The 21223-nt window shown below is 38.7% G+C and overlaps 1 protein-coding gene across 2 annotated transcripts in view; it reads left to right on the plus strand.

Moving 5' to 3' along the window:
- The window catches only part of CCDC171 (coiled-coil domain containing 171), a 215773-nt gene that overhangs the window by 155847 nt on the left and 38703 nt on the right, over positions 1-21223 (plus strand). For both annotated transcript variants that reach the window (XM_024211088.2, XM_029911722.1), the window contains one exon: positions 5423-5554. In XM_024211088.2, coding sequence (XP_024066856.1) covers positions 5423-5554 — 132 coding nt within the window. The remainder of the gene's footprint in view (positions 1-5422; positions 5555-21223) is intronic.

Here is a 21223-nt window from a genome sequence, read left to right on the forward strand (position 1 = left end):
ACACACACACACACACACACACACACACACACACACACACACACACAGGTTTATGTCTCTATCTCTCTCTGCCATGCTGTCTCCCCTCCCTCCATTTGTGCTGCCTTGTAGAGTGTGAGGCTACATTAACAACGTGTTAACCCTTGAGGGCTCAGCCGAGTGCTAGTTCATCATTTAGCAGTAAGGCATTCCCTGGGCAATATCCCATCCTCTTCCACCCTCTGACTTCATCACCTCAACCAAGCTTCACAATCATCATTGCTGTGTATAGTATTAAATTGTTTGTTTAAAACTTATACTCTGTGTGTGTGTGTGTATATATATACACAGTCTTTTGTCTGGTGAAAAAGATTTCCCTGGAACCTAATCCCCCCCCCCCCCATTTACATTAATTCTTATGGGGAAATTGGATTCGCTTTACATCATTTCGCTTAAAGTTACATTTTTCAGGATCATAACTACAACATTAAGCAAGGAGTTACTGTATATTGTTTCCCCAAATTATTGTGAATGCCAAAGATAACGTTCATATAATCTTAACTCTGTTCACCAATCCATGTACATTACAATATCCTCTTTAATTGCATGATCACTTGCTATTCCTCAAATAATATATATGTATATTTTAGAACCGTAAGTGCATGCATAGAATCTTTGAGTGCTGTGTGTATGCTAAATACACATTCCAGTCATTTATAAGCAAGATGTGATTAGTAAGGCAATGGTTCCATACAATAATACAGTATCCACAGTAAATGAAGTGGGCTTGTCCCACACAATGTGCATGTCATTCAGTGCGGACTTTGGGAAATATGGACATTCTCTCATGCAGCTAAATTGATTGCATGGTTGTGAATGCTGTGGTTAAGGTTGAGATGGGGTTTTTTAAATTTTAAATGCCACTTGCTATTTTAAAAAGTGTAAAGAAATATTTGTTAATTATATGTCATGTACAGAAGACATGATGTTGTGGTATAACTTCTTTCTTGGCACTCATTTGGAATGACCTGCACAACTCTCTCATTGCTTCCTAACTACTGAGTAACGTGAGCATCTCTCAGTTGCACAGACCGTATTATGCTAAATACATCTTTACACTAGACCATATTATGATCTATACAATTAATTGAAAACAAAACAGAGAACAAAAAGTTTTACAGCCCACTGGCATTATTTTTAAACATTGAAGGTGAATTTAGTACTTATGAAAGGACCAGTTCTGCAGGCCTTATGCAGAGTAGCACTTACTCTTGTAAGACATTGTTGACGAATCAGGCCAAAAGTAAGGGACTAAAATCTCTAATTTACCATATTTACTGAGTGGCACTAAAGCCCACAGATAGACAAGTGCACCTTAACCTTGACTTTAAACACCCTTGAACGTAGTCCTGTGTCTGTCTTGAGCAGGTATTGCTAGTTATATCAGATTGTGTGGTGGGGAGACAAATGTGTGATGTAGATAAATGGGAACTAGGATGCAGCCAAAACTATTTCCACTTGTGACCAGCACAATATTTTAACCTCTGTTTCTAGACATGAAAGATTAGTGCATTGAACTCTGTTTCATCTACACACCTAACCTAACTTTTAATGTCAAGTTATGTTCTTGGTATTACCTTTGATCTTAATTCATCAGTGCTTTATTGATTTAAAATTGAGTGGGTATAGTATCCAATTCGTTAAAAAGTTAATCAGACTGTCATAAATCCTTACGTTCCACTGATTCAAAATGTTTTCAAAATCTGTTGTTTTCATGGAGCTTTACGGATCCATTAAGTTTTAGCCCATTTTCCGGCACCATTAAAAAAAAAAAAAAAAAATCCCGGATCCTCCAAAACTACACATGTACTTAACTTACCCACTCTACCAATGGGAATCTTCACAGTACAGAAAGTTAAGCATGTCTGTAAGTCTTTGCAGGATCTATTTAAAACATTTATGACGCTGTTTTTTCGAAACCGGAAACCTATCCAAAGTTCCTGCCGCAATCTAGCATAGGTGCATATGAGTATTTTTGCTTTTGAGGTCTCCCCCTCTAAATCCCTTTCCTTGTATAGGATGGTGAAAGCAGTTTTGCACACTGTTAGTCATTGTAATAAATCTATTTGTGTGGACTTTTTTTTTTTTTTTTTTAAAGGACTCAGTCCTACAGTTCTTTCTCAGGCAAAACCTCCGTACTTGTGTTTTCACTTACAGATCCAAGTCAACTGTGATATATTTTGTGATACTTTTGCTATGAAAGAGTCTATACAAAAATAAATTATATACTATTTGCTTTTTCTCTGCTGCAATCTGTGAGTAAAAATATCTCCATTGTTTTGTACAATTTTGTATCAGCACAATACTTTATTCCACAACTTTTGTTTTTCTTAACTTAAAGTTTCACTTTGCAAACATTCTATTAACTTCCTCATGGCAATAAAAAACACCTCCTCCTCCTGAGTACAGATCTATCATTCTAGCACTCAAAAAAAGTCTTCAAGGTTTAGAAAACAGTTTTTACTTTCAATTTAAAATCTTGAAAGGGAAGTCAGTGGGATTCGACGTAAATGCATAACATTTTAGCTGTGTGGATCCTTCTACAGAATTGGGGCCATAATGACTTGTCACACGTTGACTGGGTGGTCAATTGAAAGACTGTGCTGACTTTATGGTGAAGCAGCATAAGGATGTTTGCACAGTATGTGGCCTGTAAATAAATAAAAGACTTCAGTTTTCTGCATTTCAATTAAACCTTGACAAATACAATATATACGACTCTTGACTTCTCAAAAGGAAAGCTCTAAATATCTTATCTAAGCAAAGTGTCCAAGTGGTTTGAAAATAAGATACATCCTTTTATATCTAAAAGATTTAAAAAATTATGAAATATTTCAATTGGGAATCTTGGTATCAGGAGTCATACATTTAAGGAACTAATGCGTTCCTTTCTGATGTTGTGGTGTTAATGATTTATATTTACTACATTTAAAAAAAATGACTTGTTTTATTGTCCAGTGAGTGTCAGGCCCCAGTAGTGAAACATAGCGCCTGACACTAATAGGGTTAAAAGGATCTCCGCTATGTGTACTATGCTGTGCGTTATACCTACATTGCTTATACATTGTTTCCCCCCGCCCTCTTCCCCCAGTATTAGCAATCTGCTTTTGTACTTTGACATCAGGGATTTCCCTAGTGAATTTTGTCACAGAAAAAAGAGAATCATCAATATCGCAGTTAAACTTGACTTTCAAAGCTAATAGTATCTCATTTGGGGGCTCAAATTTAATAAATTTTCTTTGATTCTGGGTGAGTTTTTAAACATCAAACAATGAATTGGCCAGGGTGCAGTAAAATATTTAGATCTATTGACTATGGTTCAGAAGGGTAGAAGGCAAAACACTGGTGGTTTGATGTTGATAAATTCTTAGTACCTTAATCCACATTAATGTTTTCTTTTATCTGTGTGCATATCGGCAACTAAAAGAGCCTGAAAAGTTGATATATTTGATTTAAATTTTTATAGTTTATATATATGTTTAAAATAAGGTGTTTGTGTTATATTAAGCACGGTTAATGTCTGAACAGCATTACACATTCTGACAGAAGACCCTGGAGAATATATTTGTTCCACAGGACTGTATAACCTGAACCTAGTACACTATGTGTGAAAAAACGTATGGCCTATACTGTTATTAAAATTGCATTATAGTGCATATGTTTGGCAGCCACAGGTATTGACAGGAATTCTTTAGGTCAGCCTGGGAAATGTAGAGCCCCCTATTCCTATAGATGATAGCAGAGAATGAAAAAATAACGTATTTGTAGTCCCGTGTATCTATAAAATTACACAAACACACTTGTTTAATCACAGTAGATTTCAATTGTTGTGACGCTACATGGAGTACGTTCTGCAGTATAACCAATAGCATTTTAAAAAGTAGAAGCAGTTAAAAGGAGACAAATGCCATCTAGAATTTTAAATCAGTTGGAATATATTTTCATTTAGGATTGATTGGATATTTTAGAAAGGTTTGGCTCTAAGTAAGAGAAGTGGCCCAAATTTATATTTGTAAATAGTGTTGGTAAAATGGTATGTTCTGTCATTTTATTATTCCCTTCTAAAACTATTCATTGACAATAAAAGTCAATAATGATCTTTGCCATGGTAGCTAACCTTATGTAACAGATAGAATGTATATCATATTAGTATATAATATAATTCAATTAAATTTAACTACTGGAATTTTATTTTGCAAGATCCAAAAATAGTGCAAGATTAGGAAAAGGGCAAATTGATAATTACCTTTTGTATCAAATAAAAATGGAAAAATTGGGTGTGTACAGTTTTTACATGTGTTCTATGTGTAATATATCAAGTACAGTATATATTACACACAAATAGACACTTACAAAATATAATTATACTTTTAGTATGTGGGGAAAAGCTGTTTTTAGTTAATAATGAAAGTATTTCATATTAATGTGACACAGTAACATGTTTGGATATTTAAAGGGGAAAATATTCATCATATTTATATAGCTGAGATGTATTTTTATCATTTTCATGGCATATAAATTTGTATAATGTATTAAAAGCAGTTTTTTGCTTAGCCAGCAGATGGCAGTGTGATACCAACTGCATATGGTTACATTTGTCAACATAAGTAGGACTCTTTCACATGTATATTTTTTGGGGGGATGGTTGGTTATTTTGTTTAATTTTTACCTTTCGCAATCCTTAAAAAAATCAAACTATCTAGGCTTTGTACAAATGCTACTGGCTTCCTTTTCCTTGTTTAGAAGGTGTACAGCTAAGTTAGCTAATACTAATATGTATTAGTTCCTTTATGTGAATCTGCCGTAAGAAATCTAACAGGCTGTGCAATTAACAGAAGAAAAAAATCCTGCTACAGGTAGATTTTTATTTTTGTTTTAGGAAGGATTTTAAATGTTGTTCTGGGGCTTAATTAAATTTGTACTATTGAACCCCTCTACGATGTGAATATGATCTCTACACAGCAGTCAAAACTCATTTATCATCTCTTTCTTATGTGTTGTTGCACAGTACTTTATTAATATTTGATGATTGTTGGATGGAAAGTGTAATTACTGCCTACAATTTGTTTTCTTTTGTGTTAGGTGTTTTAGGAGGGATGGATCTGTAAAATTTGTCCACCAGTTGGAGTGAAGCCCTCAGTGACTCTTCTTCCCTTCTCATTTCAGTCCAGAGGAGGATGCTTTTTCTTCTTAGCATTCTCTCCCAGCACTCTGAATTAGAGATTTATTTGCAACGAAAAATCAATTAGTCCTAAATTTATTCATGGATTTCAGGTCCAGCGATCAATGCAAGTCCACTCAGTGGGCTCAAGGGGACCCAGTTCATCCCAGTTAATGTGTCTGAAGGGGAATTACCATTGATGCTGGGTTTTTTTCCCTTTAGGTCAGAGATCAGATCTCGCTGTCACGGACTGCGGCAACCAGGAATGACTTCACCCTGCAGCTACCCAAACTGCACCTGGAGACCTTTGCAATGGAAGGGCTGAAGGGCGGGCCAGAGGTTGTAGCATTTCAGGTTAGAGTCTAAATAACCTTTTTTTTGCAGCTGAGACGTAGAGAGAAACCTGCTTTAAGTGGAGAGAATAAAAGCTTCAAAAATGTTGTAGTCAACAGCTAAAAAGAAAAACAAACTAATATCCTTACATATCTTTGAATGATATAATTCAGAGACTGTTAGGAGCTTTTAATATTGGAGATGAAATATTAAATAATTGGGAAAAAACAATTGCCACAGAAAAAGATGTAAAATGTTATATTTGATTGAAAAGTGATGTTGGGAAAAGCTGCTTTCCTATTTAATTTAACCTGAACATGACAGAAGAATAAAGAAAAGAAACAATGTTTCCCAGCTTCTTATAACCTGTTTAAGATTTTTTTTCTCTAAAAATTAACAGAGATTACTGGAGATTTAAACTGTCAAAGAATCAACATTTTTAGAGCAATACTAATTTAAGTAGAATTGCAGTTTAGAATAATCAAGCACAGAAAATATTTTGTTCTTGTAATCCCTGGTTTTAAAGACTGGCACGTTTCCATGTCTACAGAGTATTAATTCATTGGAGGGGAACAGTGGGGGAAAAATTGGTTTGAACTAAAGAAGAACCCCACATTCAACTCTAAAAAATGGACTGTGTGTGTTTTTAGCTTATGTCTATTTATGCACACATTATCCCTTACCCTTTTTATAGCCATTCAAAATGACTTCATTCTTGTGCCACAGTATTGCTAAGGGCAGAACATTTTTTGGTTTTGATTCAGAGAATGGAGAAGACAGTGAATAAATATTTCTTTCACTGTGCTCTTGCTATGTACGGAAAACTGAAGTGTGTTAACTTGTGTGCAAATTGTAGGAATTTTCACTTCATATGTCGCACAGTGGATGTATGCTTCCATTTTATTCATTTTTAAAACAAAGTGAACTGGGTATTCCGTAAAAGGTATGCCACTGAAGTGTGAGGGTTGCACACCTAATCACATACATTCAGGAACCACAGAATTAAAGTTGAACACTCATTCTAATATCTGTCCTCTTGCACACATGCATTATGATATGATGCAGTTTTTAATCATGCAAAATATATAATATACAATATTTTTTGAATAATACAATGCAATATGATCCACTTAGGTTTCTTTATAAAGTTAAATTCAAATTGATATGAATTTACTCATTGGAAGGAGGTGGGGAGAGGATAGAGCTGTAGAATAACCTCTCCCTAACTCAGTGATGGTCATTCTTATTCACTCCTGTGGCTAAGAGTGAGATTCCAGAGGTAATGTGTCCTAGAAGAGAAAGCCACGTAAAAACAAAACAGCAAGGCTGCTACCTTTCTAAAGCTGCTTCCTCATGGCTCTCTAATCTGGTAGCCTGGTGTGAGGCCACCTGTCTTTTCCTTTTCCATCCCGTGGCCCTGGTAATGTTGCAGAAGCTCTTGCAAGACAGCCTGTCCCTTCGTCCTCTTTAGGGGATGAGGATGAATAGGAATGTAAGAAACTGTATTTCAGGACTTCACTGAGTGCCAGGAAACTGGACTAGTGCACAACATGGCTGAGTTCCCTGAGTGGCTAACTAGTGGTGTGATTTCACACATGTACATTGCTTCTGCCCTTGACAGCAGCAGTAGCATCTGGTTACTTTGCATATAGGTAAACAGCAGACGTGGTCTACAGTTTATCTAAGCATGAATTTCCAAGGATTTTCTTTGTTACTGTGTTTATTCTGAAACAACTACTTATAGCAGTACTTGAATAGAGCATATTATCAATTATATTTTGCAGATATTTACTTTATTTAAGCATTTCCTTTTTTATGTTGGGTGCCTGTTTAGCTTAGTTTTAATTTCATCACATGGAGTAAATGTATGCAAAATGTGCATCTAAGGACCCTGTCCTACGGTCTTAAATTATGAAGTAGCTTTACTCATGCAAGTAGTCCTATATGGTATTAAAATCAATGGGATTATTTGCATGATTGGTCCCTATCATTATTATAAATATATTTTACATTGTATTATTAGATAAATATCATGCAATTGTGTAACTAAAGAGTGCATTATATGCAAATGTTAAAAATGAGCATTCAGCCTCAACTCTAAATGCATTGGGTTTTGTGCGTTTAATTTCTTGCACAGAATTCTTTCATTTTCTTTTAAATTTAAAACAAAAAAAAACCAGAAATGTGTGACAGGTATAGCTGTAGCCATTGGAATCAGTGAATACTGACCCCTGTCATGTGATGGGGAACTAATTTTTTTTAAATCTGATCTATATCAAGTGACTGAGATCCATAAATAAAGTTCATCCTCTAGCCAGCACTCCAGTGTGTTGCCCCTGTATTGCATGTTTTGAGAAGAAAACAAAATCTTTGCAATAAAGTAGCAAATGCGTCTACCTGAATCCCTCCTTCTGTAAGGGAACCTGACAGAGAGCTAGGGGAGTTGATCATAGTTCTTCCAAATTTCCCTGAAAGCAAGTGATATTGCAGAGGAATCGGAGAGGCTGAAATCCTCCATGCTTGATGTATGTGGTGGGCCCAGAGGCATTAGAGATCTATAATGCATTCCAGTGGGAGTATGAAAGAACTGCAAATGCTAGACAAAGTCATTCAGAAATTTCAAGAATACTGTGCACATATGAACGTCACTTGGAAAAGGTACATTTTCTTGACAAGAAATCAACTGCCAGGTGTGACGCTCAAGCATTATGTTATGTGCCTACATAGTAAAGCTAAGTTGCTTGAATTTGAACAGTTAACTGATGAATTAATTAGAAACCTAGTTATTTCTGGCATAACTGATAACCAAATCAAAACCAGAAGAAATTTCTTGAAAGAAAATGGACTGAGCTTGCAAAGAACAGTGGATATTTACAGGGCTAATGAAAATCTGTGTTTCCCAACGGAAAGTGTTGTTAAAGTGTGTGAGAACTGAAGCGCATCTAATCAAAAATGCATACCATGGCGTAAAGACAAAATCCATGGGTAAACAAACAGCAGCGACCAAAGGGCCCGTGTTCCTCAACCCGAGACTACATGAAATGCTTAATGAATTGCAAAAATACATATTAAATGTGCAAACTTAACAAGGAGCTTCTTACATTTGACGTGCTTTCTAAAATACCCTAAACAAGGGAAAATAAGGTGATATATTAAGGGGAGTCTGCAGTAATTATGGCCACCCATTTCTCGAACAAAACTTGGCAAGCTGAAACAAGAATAACAATATGAACCCATCATTACAACAGCTTGAGAGAGGTATTCAAGATGGGTGGTCAGTGGAAAAAGCCCAGTTACTTCTGCAGCCATGGAAGATAAGAAGAGATCCAAATGTGAAACTTGCAATGAATACAGGAAACAAGATGCAAAAGACCCATTGAAACAATGTGATAGCCCTAGCCAAGACTTTACCAAGGTCTATTTGAATTAAACAGGAAAGATAATCTTTTGCTAGGGCCTACTACTCACTTTTTTTTTTAATTGAGCTGTCGCACTACACATCAAGTAGCAATGTAATAACCTATCATAAATCACAGTTTCCTGAGTTAATAACACACATTGGCCCGCAATGAAAAGTGACTCGTTTCACCAGTTCTCTATGAGGTATCAGATCAAGCATACCATGTGCAGGTGTTAATATGCAGAACCAGTACTAAGAGCACGGCCTTGATTTTAGAAAATCAAAACCATCCTTGTCCCATCAAAGGTATACATGTATAGCGTTGTCTCAACACATCTCACAATACTTCATTATGATCATGAGTTCAGAAACTCACATGCAGAAGGACAAAGCCAATATCAAACAAACCAAAGTCAGTTATTCCGAACATAGTTAGAAAAGAGCTGTATGCCAAAAAGGTAGCACAGGAGAAATATACAACAAGAAGTCAAACATTTCCTCCCACTCACAATTGGGATAAGTATTAGATCCCAAATAGAAAGTGTGTGACAACTTGCCAAATTAATAGCTTTGCCACTTCGAGGTTATATGTCCTAGCCACCCTTAGAGATTGGCCCTACCAGAGGAATACAATACATTTAAACAAAACCAAGGAAGATTGTGACTCTGTTTATTGAGAACATCCTGAGTGCTAATGACACTGTTCCTCTGCAGACCAAGGTAAAACATGTTCACCCAGTCACCGACAACAAACATGGACTGCAGTTGTCAGATCCACATTAACTGCCGAAAACTCCACTGCAGAAGAAACTAGTGGTATATGGCCATGTGGTTAGACAGCCATTGAGGTTCAGAGAATGGTAGTTGCTGACAGATGTGCAATTAGAGACAGACTAATCCTCTCATCTGTCAGGGGATCTATGTTGACCTCCATCTTAGAAGTCAGCATGTGCATGTCTTTGTAATTAGTTCTATTAATTTGTGGCTGTTGTTTTTATTTGGTATTATATTTTATTTGCTTTTTTTTTTTTTAAAGAGAAGTCATTGGTCACTGAAGTCGGATACTGCTGTCTGTCATGTCATAGTGGCAGGAGTTTTTTGTAACCCTACCTCATGCTAAGTGATTAGATCTAGGAAAAACCTTTCAATCTCTTATCATGACTCCTATGTATAGCCCTTTTATTACAAGGAGAGTAAAAATATTAGACAGAAAGAGAAATGGAGAAAATGTGGCACATGCATGAATGCTCCCATATAGACATATGCAGTCTGTGTCTACTGTGTGGTGTAACTAAGCTTGAATGATTTTTGTGTGTGGTGTGTGCGCACAGGTCAGTTGGAGTGTGGTTAACTAGGTGTATCATCTGTGTCTGAATTGGAGGCTCTGAATGTCTGGGCTTTACGTGGGGTTTGAATGAGTACATGCATGTTTGAAACTGTTTCACAGTGTGTGAGAAAAGATATGGTATGTAAGGATGAGACAGGCTTCTATGAGAGGATGAAGTATATATTTCAGTGTGTGTCTTAGTTTAAATATAGAGCTTGTGTGTGTACAGATGAGTGGATTCTTCTTTGATTCATTATTGAACCATTCCCTGTATGGTGTTGGGGGATACTGCTGCTTCATGTGCTACCTTTCAAATGAGACGTAAAACTGACCCTGAACAGCTCCGAGCATTAAAATCCCATTGCATTTTTCACAGAAATTAGTGTTGTTAGCTTTGGTGCCCTGAGTAAACTTAAATTTGGATATCTATATTCTGCATAACTAAGTTTCCCCCATACATTTCTTAAACTGTGTGTAGTGTTGGTATATGCTGCTAAGTGTTTACTGTGTTCCATTTGAAAGGTTGTCATGGGTTTCATGTTCTGCATATGTGTTTTAGGATGTGTGCTTGCCCTCTTTCTCTTTAGCTTTCCCTCCATCCTCATCCCGATCTACGTGTGTGTGCGTGCACGCTCATAGATTTGGATATTTAGATATACTATATATAATTTATATACATTTTATAGTTTCCAAAGTACTATGAAGTTCTTTGGAATGAAAAGTGCTGTGTAAACACAATGTGGTATTATAGTTATTAGTATTAGTAGTAGTAATATAGTTGAGTACTGACATCTATTCTCAATGATAGAGTATAGTCATTACAAATTTATAAGGAAATTATGTCCTTCCATTTATTTTATGTAAATTATGCATCCATGTATGATGTAGTCATGTAGTTATCATACTGTACTGTAGGCAGAAGTAAAACCCATTTTTCTAATCAATTGGGCAAACATAAATGTAGTTTAAATGTTGAAATGCTGTCTTTATTTTCACTTTCCTGTTTTCCTCAATAGAGTTAGATTCATTTCTGAATAAATTAGAAGCTAAGAAATTTTACATAAAAATTAGGTTTATTGTATTTATCAAACAATAAAAACATTGTTTTCTTTCACACATTTATGTTTAGTTGCTGATGATGTTGTGGTCAAACATTTAGTTGCTGATGAAGTTGTGGTCAAACTGAAACAAGCAAATGATTTCAAAGTAAACACTGAGTCTTCATTCCTCCAATCATCCTGCTGTGCCAAGTCATTGTAGTATATATAGTACTGGAAATCACACCCTGGATGAGCTAAGGGTACAGTAGTAGTTTGAGCTCCAAATCTCTTGCCTTTGTAAATTTTGTTTGTTTGGTTGGTTTTTTTTGGTTCTTAGTAACATTTGAAGCACGGAGAAGGCTGTTTTAGGTGATCTCTTGTACACATATGCTCTCCTCTTTATTTTACTTGCTCCACTCTCAATAACCTAACATTGCAGTGACCACCCATTTGTCAAGAACGGCTGAGTGCAGCTCCCTTGAGAATCTGTGACTGGATTGAACTGCTCCACTGGGGGCATGGTGATCCTTCAAACAACATGAAGCATTCCCTTCTGGAGGTACTGCATGTTGTCTCAACAGCATTCCTGCCCCAAAAATGTACGATGAGCTCAAAACCTGAACTCTCATCACCCATTAAGCAGCATATAGTGCTGCTGCTGGACTGAGTGCTTTTTAATATATCTTTTGAAGAGAAGAACAATTCTTTATAATAATACTTTGCCCTTCCACCTTGAACTGAATTTGTTCATAACTAAGTAAATATATTAATCTTCATTAAACTGGAATAACACTTCCTCAAGATGCTGAATTCCCCATGTGAACCTGACCTGTTGCAAACTTAAATTTACCAAGAATACAGTAAAATACACATTGATGCAGGGCTACAGAAACAATATTGATGAGTTATATAAAAATCTGGATGAACAGCAAGAAGACCTTTACTGGATTTTATCAGAATTACTTGCCTCGTTCTATTCCAAGCATCCAGCCTTGGATTTAACCTCCCATATTACTTACTTTTTCCGGTTTGCTCCCATAGACTGCCATGAGTTTGAAAATTTTGGCTTACATATCTTGTCCAAGGTTCTATGGCAAGTCTGTAGCAGTTCTGGAAATAGAGCCTGTGATAGAACGCACGTGTGTTTTGCACTGTCCAACCCTCTCCTGGACAGTCCTGATATATTGGGTCTGTTGCCCCTCTAAGGCAAGGGCATCAACATACAACAGTCTGCTACCTTAAGTGAAGTTACCCAAACAATTCACAGCACTGGATTAGTTTTAATTAAAGAATAAAACACGCTTACTTAACTATAAAGAGAGATTTTAAGCAAGTACATTGAAGACATTCAAGTCAGAAATTGTTACAAGAGAAATAAAGATAAAATGCTTTCTAAACTTAAAAAACTAGATTTGGTTCAAGGTGAAATTCTTGCCACCTCCTTCCAGCAACAGGGCTCACCAAATTTCAGGTTAGGATCTGATCCCAAGGTCCCCAGGCTGTTTCTTTTGTCATCTTAGGTGGAAAAGAGAGATGGATAAGGAGAGATAACTGGGGGTGTTTTTGCCCCTCACTTTTATATAGTTCAGTTACCCTTTGAAATGCATTTTCCTGAGGGTTACCCATAGTTAAAATTCATTCACAGTAAAGAAGGCTGGTGGTGAAAGAAGTTCCTGATATTTCTTCTCACCTCTGTTTGCTGAAAGGCAGATTTTTCTTGTCTCCAGTCTTCCCCTTCTTGCTGCCTGAGGATCCTGTTATAATTTACATGTAAATTGAGGTAAACACACATTCCTTTGTTTCAGACCTACTTGACTAGTTCTGCCTAATTGGGGCTACCTGGGTTTGAACATGTGCCACCAACATCATTCGAGACGGAAGTCATAATTTTACATATAATGTTGCTACATACATGCAACCCTGGTATTATTGACCAGCACGGTATTAGTTTTCAAATGATACCTTACAAGGCATATTTTATACACAGATTATTACAATAATGTGTAGGGTATGAATACTCTTTAAATATAGTAATCCCTGCAAGTCCAGTTTTCAGAATGGAGAGAGGTAAATAGTGGTGTCCCCCAGGAGTCTGTACTGGAACCAGTCCTATTCAACATATTCATAAATGATCTGGAAAAATGGGCAAACAGTGAGGTGGCAAAATTTACAGATGATACAAAACTACTCAAGATAGTTAAATCTCAAGCAGACTGCGAAGAGCTACAAAAGGATTGCAGAAAACTGGGTGACTGGGCAACAAAATGGCAGGTGAAATTCAGTGTTGATAAATGCAAAGAAATGCACTTTGGAAAACATAATCACAACTACACATATAAAATGATGGGGTCTAAATTAGCTGTTACCACTCAAGAAAGAGATCTTGGAGTCATTGTGGATAGTTCTCTGAAAACGTCCACTCAATGTGCAGCAGCAGTCAAAAAAGCAAACAGAATGTTGGGCATCATTAAGAAAGGGATATATCATATTGCCTCTATATAAATCAGAAAATATCATATTGCCTCTATATAAATCCATGGTACGCCCACGTCTTGAATACTGCTTGCAGATGTGGTCGCCCCATCTCTAAAAAGATCTATTGGAATTGGAAAAAGTTCAGAAAAGGGGAACAAAATTGATTAGGGGTATGGAACAGCTTCCATATGAGGAGAGATTAATAGGAGTGGGGCTTTTCAGCTTGGAAAAGACAACTAAGGTGGGATATGATAGAGGTCTATAAAATTATGACTGGTGTGAAGAAAGTAAATAAGTGTTGTTTACTCCTCCTCATAACACATGAACTAGGGGTCACCAAATGAAATTAATAGGCAGCAGGTTTAAAAAAAAAGGAAGGTTTTTTTTCACACAATGCATAGTCAACCTCTGGAACTCCTTGTGAGTGGATGTTGTGAAGGCCAAGACTATAACAGGACTCAAAAAAGAAATATATATGTTCGTGGAGGATAGGTCCATCAGTGGATATTAGTCCGGATGGGCAGGGATGGTGTCCTTAGTCTCTGTTTGCCAGAAGCTGGGCGATAGGGGATGGATCACTTGATGATTACCTGTTCTGTTCATTCCCTCTGGGGCACCTGGCATTGGCCACTTTCAGAAGATAGGATATTGGGCTAGATGGACCTTTGGTCTGACTCAGTATGCCTGTTCTTAAGTTGTTACAGCTGGTTGTGTAGTTATACTTCTGAAATGTTCTGACCTGGGTAGAAAGTAAAGATTCTTCTTTGAGTGCTGGTCTCTGTGTGTTTTCCACACATAGGTACGCATGTGCTCCATGCACCTGAGACTGCAGATTTCTAGCAAATAGTGTCCATTGGTCTGTAGCTGCACATTTGCCCTCTTTGTGTTCTGAATGGAGGATGCAGGCGGTGGCGCAGACCAATGCCTCTCCAATTCCTTCTTATTGATGTATGGCCTGAGTCAGAATCCTCTCTGTCCATAGCTACCTCCATGTTTCTTCTTCTTCAGAACCTGGAAATAGAATTGTTCATAGTTTTTAGTGTAGTTAGTTAGAATTTTAGTGTCATAATAAGTATAGCTTAATTTCTCTCCATCTTGGGGAGCCTCTCCCCAAAGATTATACCCAGATTCCCAGGGTTTAAGAACTCTATCTCCTGCCTCTGCTTTTTCTCCATGAGTGAAGAAAATCAGTGCTACTTTGATTGCCTTGGAGAGGCTTACATATCCGCTAAGTACAGCATCTGCCGTTCCTTCCCTCCTTGAACCCATGAGGGACAAGAGCTCACATTGAGGAAACGTCTCATAGCCTTCTCAGATCCAGGCCAGGGAGACCCCCTGTACATCAGCCTCAGGCAATGAGCAGCACCCCTCCGAGAATGAGCTCAGGAGCTGAAGGCCACAGCTTCTAAGCCCAAGGAATCATTAACTAAGGCTTTTCATGAGAATAAGCAGCACTCTCACAAATGCAAGGACAGATCTCTCCTTCCATGTCTGCCTTTAAAAAAAGGGATCCCTCCCCGATTCCATCCAGGTCAGGTGAGTCCTCGTGCATGGATCTTAAGAATTTAGGTCTGCTACCTGAACATGAGACTAAGGCACAAAGGAGAAAGAATCCACCAGTACCTATTAAGGTTCTTGTTCACAAGCCAAAGGATGTGCACCCACTGATGCCACGTAAGAACTGCAGGCTAGACTCTTCTGTGGTATGGAACCACCCCCAGAAGGATCCACCATGACCACGGATCTGCCGGATCCATGGGTCCAGACCACTGGAACACCTCACACTCTGGGATGAACTGAAACCTAAACCACCTCCACAGAGGGTATCTTCAGCCATCCCAACCCTCAATGTCCTCTCCTTTCACGACCAGCCTTCCTGAGGGACATAGAATCATAGAATATTAGGGTTGGAAGAGACCTCAGGAGGTCATCTAGTCCAATCCCCTGCTCAAAGCAGGATCAACACCAACTAAATCATCCCAGCCAGGGCTTTGTTAAGCCAGGCCTTAAAAACCTCTAAGGATGGAGATTCCACCACCTCCCTAGGTAACCCATTACAGTGCTTCACCACCCTCCTAGTGAAATAGTGCATGGGATTCTTCCTTCCTAAGTGCAGGATTCAGATTTCTTTTGGCCCAATCCTCCAATTTTTCTAGATCACTCTGGACCCGGACCCTATCCCTATCCTTACTCTCCAGCATATCTACCTCTTCCCCCCAGCTTAGTGTCATCTGCGAACTTGCTGAGGGTGCAATTCATCCAGATCATTAATAAAGATGTTGAACAAAACTGACCCCTGGGGCACTCCGCTTGATACTCAACTAGACATTGAGCCATTGATCACTACCCGTTGAGCCTGACATTCTAGCCAACTTTCTATCCACCTTATAGTCTATTCATCCAATCCATACTTCTTTCACTTGCTGGCAAGAATACTGTGGGAGACCGTATCAAAAGCTTTGCTAAAGTCAAGATATATCACATCCATCACTTTCCCCATATCCACAGAGCCAGTTATCTCATCATAGAAGGCAATCAGGTTGGTCAGGCATGACTTGCCCTTGGTGAATCCATGTTGACTGTTCCTGATCACCTTCCTCTCCTCCAAGTGCTTCAAAATGGATTCCTTGAGGGCCTGCTCCATGATTTTGCTGGGGACTGAAGTGAGGCTGACTGGTCTGTAGTTCCCCGGGTTCTCTTTCTTCCCTTTTTTAAATATGGGCACTATATTTGCCTTTTTCCAATTGTCTGGGACCTCCCCCGATCGCTACGAATTTTCAAAGATAATGGCCAATGGCTCTGCAATCACATCAGCCAACTCCCTCGGCACCCTTGGATGCATTAGAGCTGGACCCATGCACTTGTGCATGTCCAGCTTGTCTAATTAGTTCTTAACCTGTTCTTTTACTACTGAGGGCTGCTCACCTCCTCCCCATACTGTGTTGCCCAGTGCAGCAGTCTGGGAGCTGACCTTGTCTGTGAAGACCGAGGCAAAAAAAGCATTGAGTACTTCAGCTTTTTCCACATCATATGTCACTATGTTGCCTCCCCCATTCAGTAAGGGTCCCACACTTTCCCTGACCACCTTCTTGTTGCTAACATACCTGTAGAAACCCTTCTTGTTACCCTTCACATCCCTTGATAGCTGCAACTCCAATTGGCACTGGAGAAAGAAACCACCTTAAGGAGATAGGGATGTCCTCTCCTATTCATAATCCAGAGCACGTGGGGTCCCTGTCCGTATTCCACTAACTGCCCTCCTCCATCTCTGCTTCAGCACTTTCTGATTTGCGGTAAGATGAGGAACTGGAGAGCGTTGGTCTGCACTTCCCCTTATGCCCTTGCTTTGGAGCACAAGGAGGGCAGTTGTGGAGGTGAGGACCAATTGGCACTACTTGCTAGAAATCTCTGGTCTCAGGTGCCTGGAGAACGTGTACTCACGTGTGGAATACAGATAGGACCATGAATCTTAAAGAACCTCCAGTTACAGATGTTCATACTTATTTCAGGGACTTATTAAAATGGTAATAAGTAATCCTTTTTGGGTTATGATTTATTTTATAAACTGGTAATATGAGATTCTCGCATATGGCATATGTTGAGCTACCTTCCAACCTCTTGACTGGCACATCATTGGCAATAGATCTTAATGTTCTTTTAATTTTTAAGTGGTATTTTTGAGAGGACAGCTATAGAAGCTGTTGTTTGATAGATATCTTCCTTCCTTTGTCTTCCTTACTCCCTTTCCCCTGTTTGCTCACCCTTTCTGCCATTTTCCCTCCATTCCCCACACCCCAAATAAATAAATATTGGAATACAGTTAAAAAAAGAACTGGCATTTGCAAGCTGTATGTCCATCATCCTGCCAATCACTCTGCTTGTATAGCCTACTCCCCCGCCCTTAGCTCATTTTTTTTGTCATTTTAGCTTGTAAGCCCTTTGGGGGTAACACTGTGTGGCACCAATCCTGTTTAGGGTTTAGTCATAGTCCATAAAGTACCAAAGAAAAAAAATCCACACTTTTTCAGCCATATATTTTTGGAGGGTCAAGGAGATCAGAGTGAGCATAGAAGGGGTTGCTGCCTCTTTGGCTCATCAAGTCATCAGTTTCTGGAAAGATAATATCAATCACAATGGGGAATTACGTTCTGTCCTTGTATTGTGCAAAGAAAGGAGAGGGGAGTGGACCCTGCCCTCATGTTTTAGTTTTTGATTTCTTGTGATGGCTTTCAGATTTAATTAGTTTGGCTCCTGCTTGCAGGTCTGCTTTCTTCTTGTAGTTTTCAGCTTGTCGCCAACCAGGATATATGCTCAGGAGCCAGCAGGAAGTATCAGTATTATTTCATAGTAATTATTCCTTTGGTAAGATGAGACGTGCAGTGTTAGATCGAGCTTTTCATATATGCCATTGATACAAGAGGAAAACGTTTGGTGGTAGGAAACAGTGTAAGAGGGTTTCTTGGCACCAACTGTGTTAGTAGTCTCCTTTTTCAGTTGGAGAAATCCTTTCCCTCTAAGGGCTGGTCTACATTACTGCTTAAGTCGATGTACCTTACGTCGCTCAGTGATGTGAAAAAGACACAGCCCCGAGCAAAGTAAGTTACATCGACCTAAGCGCTGTCCACACCGGTGCTCTGTCGGCGGGAGATGCTTTCCTGCCGACATAGCTTCTGCCTCTCGCAGATGTGAAGTAATTACACCAACGGGAAAGCGCTCTTCCGTCGGCATAGTTTGTCTTTACTAGAAGTGCTACAGCAGCGCAGCTGTGCCAAGGTAGCCCTTGAGTGTAGACTTGCCATAACTGGACAGGGAATATGTGTAGTATCTTTTGGAAAGAACTTGTTTTATCAATTCTTTCCCCTGCCCTAGCTTGAGTGTACTGTAATCTTTTTCCTATTATTTGATATTGCTGTACGCAGCATATAATACCATTTTGTGGATGAGTCCATTCAGGAGATTAGATATTATGCTATTGAGGGCCATATGAGTACCTAAATAAATGGATAGACTCATGAATAACACAGTATAAACTGAAAGGTCAGAGAAGTTGAAGCTCTGGTGTCTGCTTTGTGGTGCTGGTTCTTTTAATTTCAAAACAAAGCGAAGAATGTTGAGAGAGTGAATCTGTTGAATAGCAGAGAAAAATTGTACTGGGCTTTATCATACTGTGATTGAAGTCTGAGAGTATTCCCAGTGACTTCATTGGGAACAGGAGCAGGCCCTATTCAATTTTTAGCTAGTTGATTAGTAGTCAACTGAAAGTCTATCCAAATCTTGAATCTTTTGTTTTTAATTTAACAGCCTACTATTTCATCATTATAAACCAACCTGATTTATCTTTGCTTATCCTTATTGATAATTTGAAAGTAATGAGAATTTATGCAGTTTTACATTATATTACGGGTAAGATTTTGTAACAGAATTGATGGGATTTTTGGTCAAAAGCAGCATTTGATGGGCTGTTTAGGTAAAGGCCTGGAAAAGGAAGGGTTATCTACAACTTGAGCGAGTTTATTATGGCTTAGTGATTTGCTGATTGATTTAGTTTGCTGTCAGTTAAGGCTCTCTTAATGTCAGTTTTCTTTGCATAATACCTTGAAATAAAGACTGATGAAGTTTCTCAGATTGATGCCGCTTACATAAACTGACCCCGATTTGCCCTGTTCTGCATGACAATTTAAGTGACAGCAGTTAGAGGAAATATAGCAATGAATATGCAACTTAAGGATTAAGGAAAACTCAAGTAAACCTTTCAGAACGTAAAACTAGGCATAAAAATGAAGCTGTTCTGTTAATTCCACAGTTGTCTTGTGTTTCAGAAATAGGATGATGTTGTGTCCCAAGTGGTGTACTGATGAAGTGAAATTGAAAGAGAAAAGTTTAGGAAGAATTAAAAATTAAATGATATATTTTTGAGTTATACTAAATTTTCTTTTATCTTTATCCTATTTGAAAGTGCAGTTCTAGAGTGTATGTTTTGTAAATATGTGAATTTCAGATGCATGAAGTCTTACAATTTGAAATGCATCTGTTCTCTTTTTGTACTCCCATATTGCATGTGTAACTTAAACTGTTGTCTTGGTTATTGGGTGTGACATACCAGGGTACAATCCAGACCAGTGGGGGGCTGTCACCTCTCCCCTGTAACCTGGGATGCTCTGTAATGCCTTGTTGTTGTAGCCTCCAACCTGGACTGCTCACAACCAGCCACCAGCATTCAGGTCTCTTCCAGATGTGTTTGTGTGTAACTGCCGCCTGCCACTTACACCCTGGCTCTCACTAGCCTTGGTTATACTGCAGGGTGATCCCAACCCACTCCAGATTTTTCCCCAGAAATATGTCCTGTATTGCACAGCCATTTCCTGGACTGTCCAAATATATTAAGACCATTATTCCTTTAAGTGAATAATATACACTAGTTTGTTATCCTAAATAGTGATACCCTGCTACCTTAACTTAAACACACTGCATTAGATAAAACAATAAAACAAGTTTATTAACTACAGAGAGATTCTAAGCGAGTACAAATAATAAGGCATAAAAGTCAGAGATGGTTACAAGAAAAATAAATATAAAATGCTTCCTGGTACCTAACTTAACAAACTATATTAGAATCCAGCAAAGTTTCTCACCACATGCGTCTAACAGCATTACTGATCAAACTCTTCAGGTCAGGACCTTCTCTGGCCCACCAGAGTCCAACAGCTGTTTCCTTTGTCTTCTCAAGTGCAGCAAATGAGGTCAGCCAGGGGACAGAAAGGGGTGTCTTGGGGTGTTTGCCCCTCCTTTTTATAGTTTCGGTTCCTCACTGAAAAGCATTTCCAGCTAAAAACCAAGAGACAAGGGGTCTGGTGCAGGAAGGAGAGCTCATGTTGTTTCTTTGCTAAGATGCTGATCTCTTTGTCCCTGCCTCCCTTTCTTGCCAAAGAATGGTCATTTGATATGACTGTTTACTGCTTAAATGTAAATCAAGGCACCAGGGCCGGCTCCAGGCACCAGTGCAGGAAGCAGGTGCTTGGGGCGGCCAATGGAGAGGGGCAACACGTACGGCTCTTCGGCAGCAAGTCGGCGGCGGGTCCCTCAGTCCATCTTGGAGGGAAAGACCTGCCGCCGAAGTGCTGCCAATCGCAGCTTTTTTAGGGCGGATTTTTTATTTAATTTAATTTTTTTTTTTGGGCCGCTTGGGGCAACAAAAATGTTGGAGCCGGCCCTACAAGGCACACACATTACTTTGTTTAGGACAGACCTGCTGATTTCTGCCTGAGCAGGGCTGTGGGTTTGGAACACATGTTGTTAACATCATACAGGGGAATCTTATAACTTCACATATAATGTTGCTACCTATATTTCACCATAACAATACTGACCTGCAAGTTATGAGTTTTTAAATGATACCTCGCAAGGCATACCTTGTACAAAGATTATTACAATAGTGTATAGGGTGTAAA

Source organism: Terrapene carolina, unplaced genomic scaffold (genome assembly GCF_002925995.2).
Source record: "Terrapene carolina triunguis isolate 2854851 unplaced genomic scaffold, T_m_triunguis-2.0 Scaffold113, whole genome shotgun sequence".
Lineage (NCBI taxonomy): Eukaryota > Metazoa > Chordata > Testudines > Emydidae > Terrapene > Terrapene triunguis.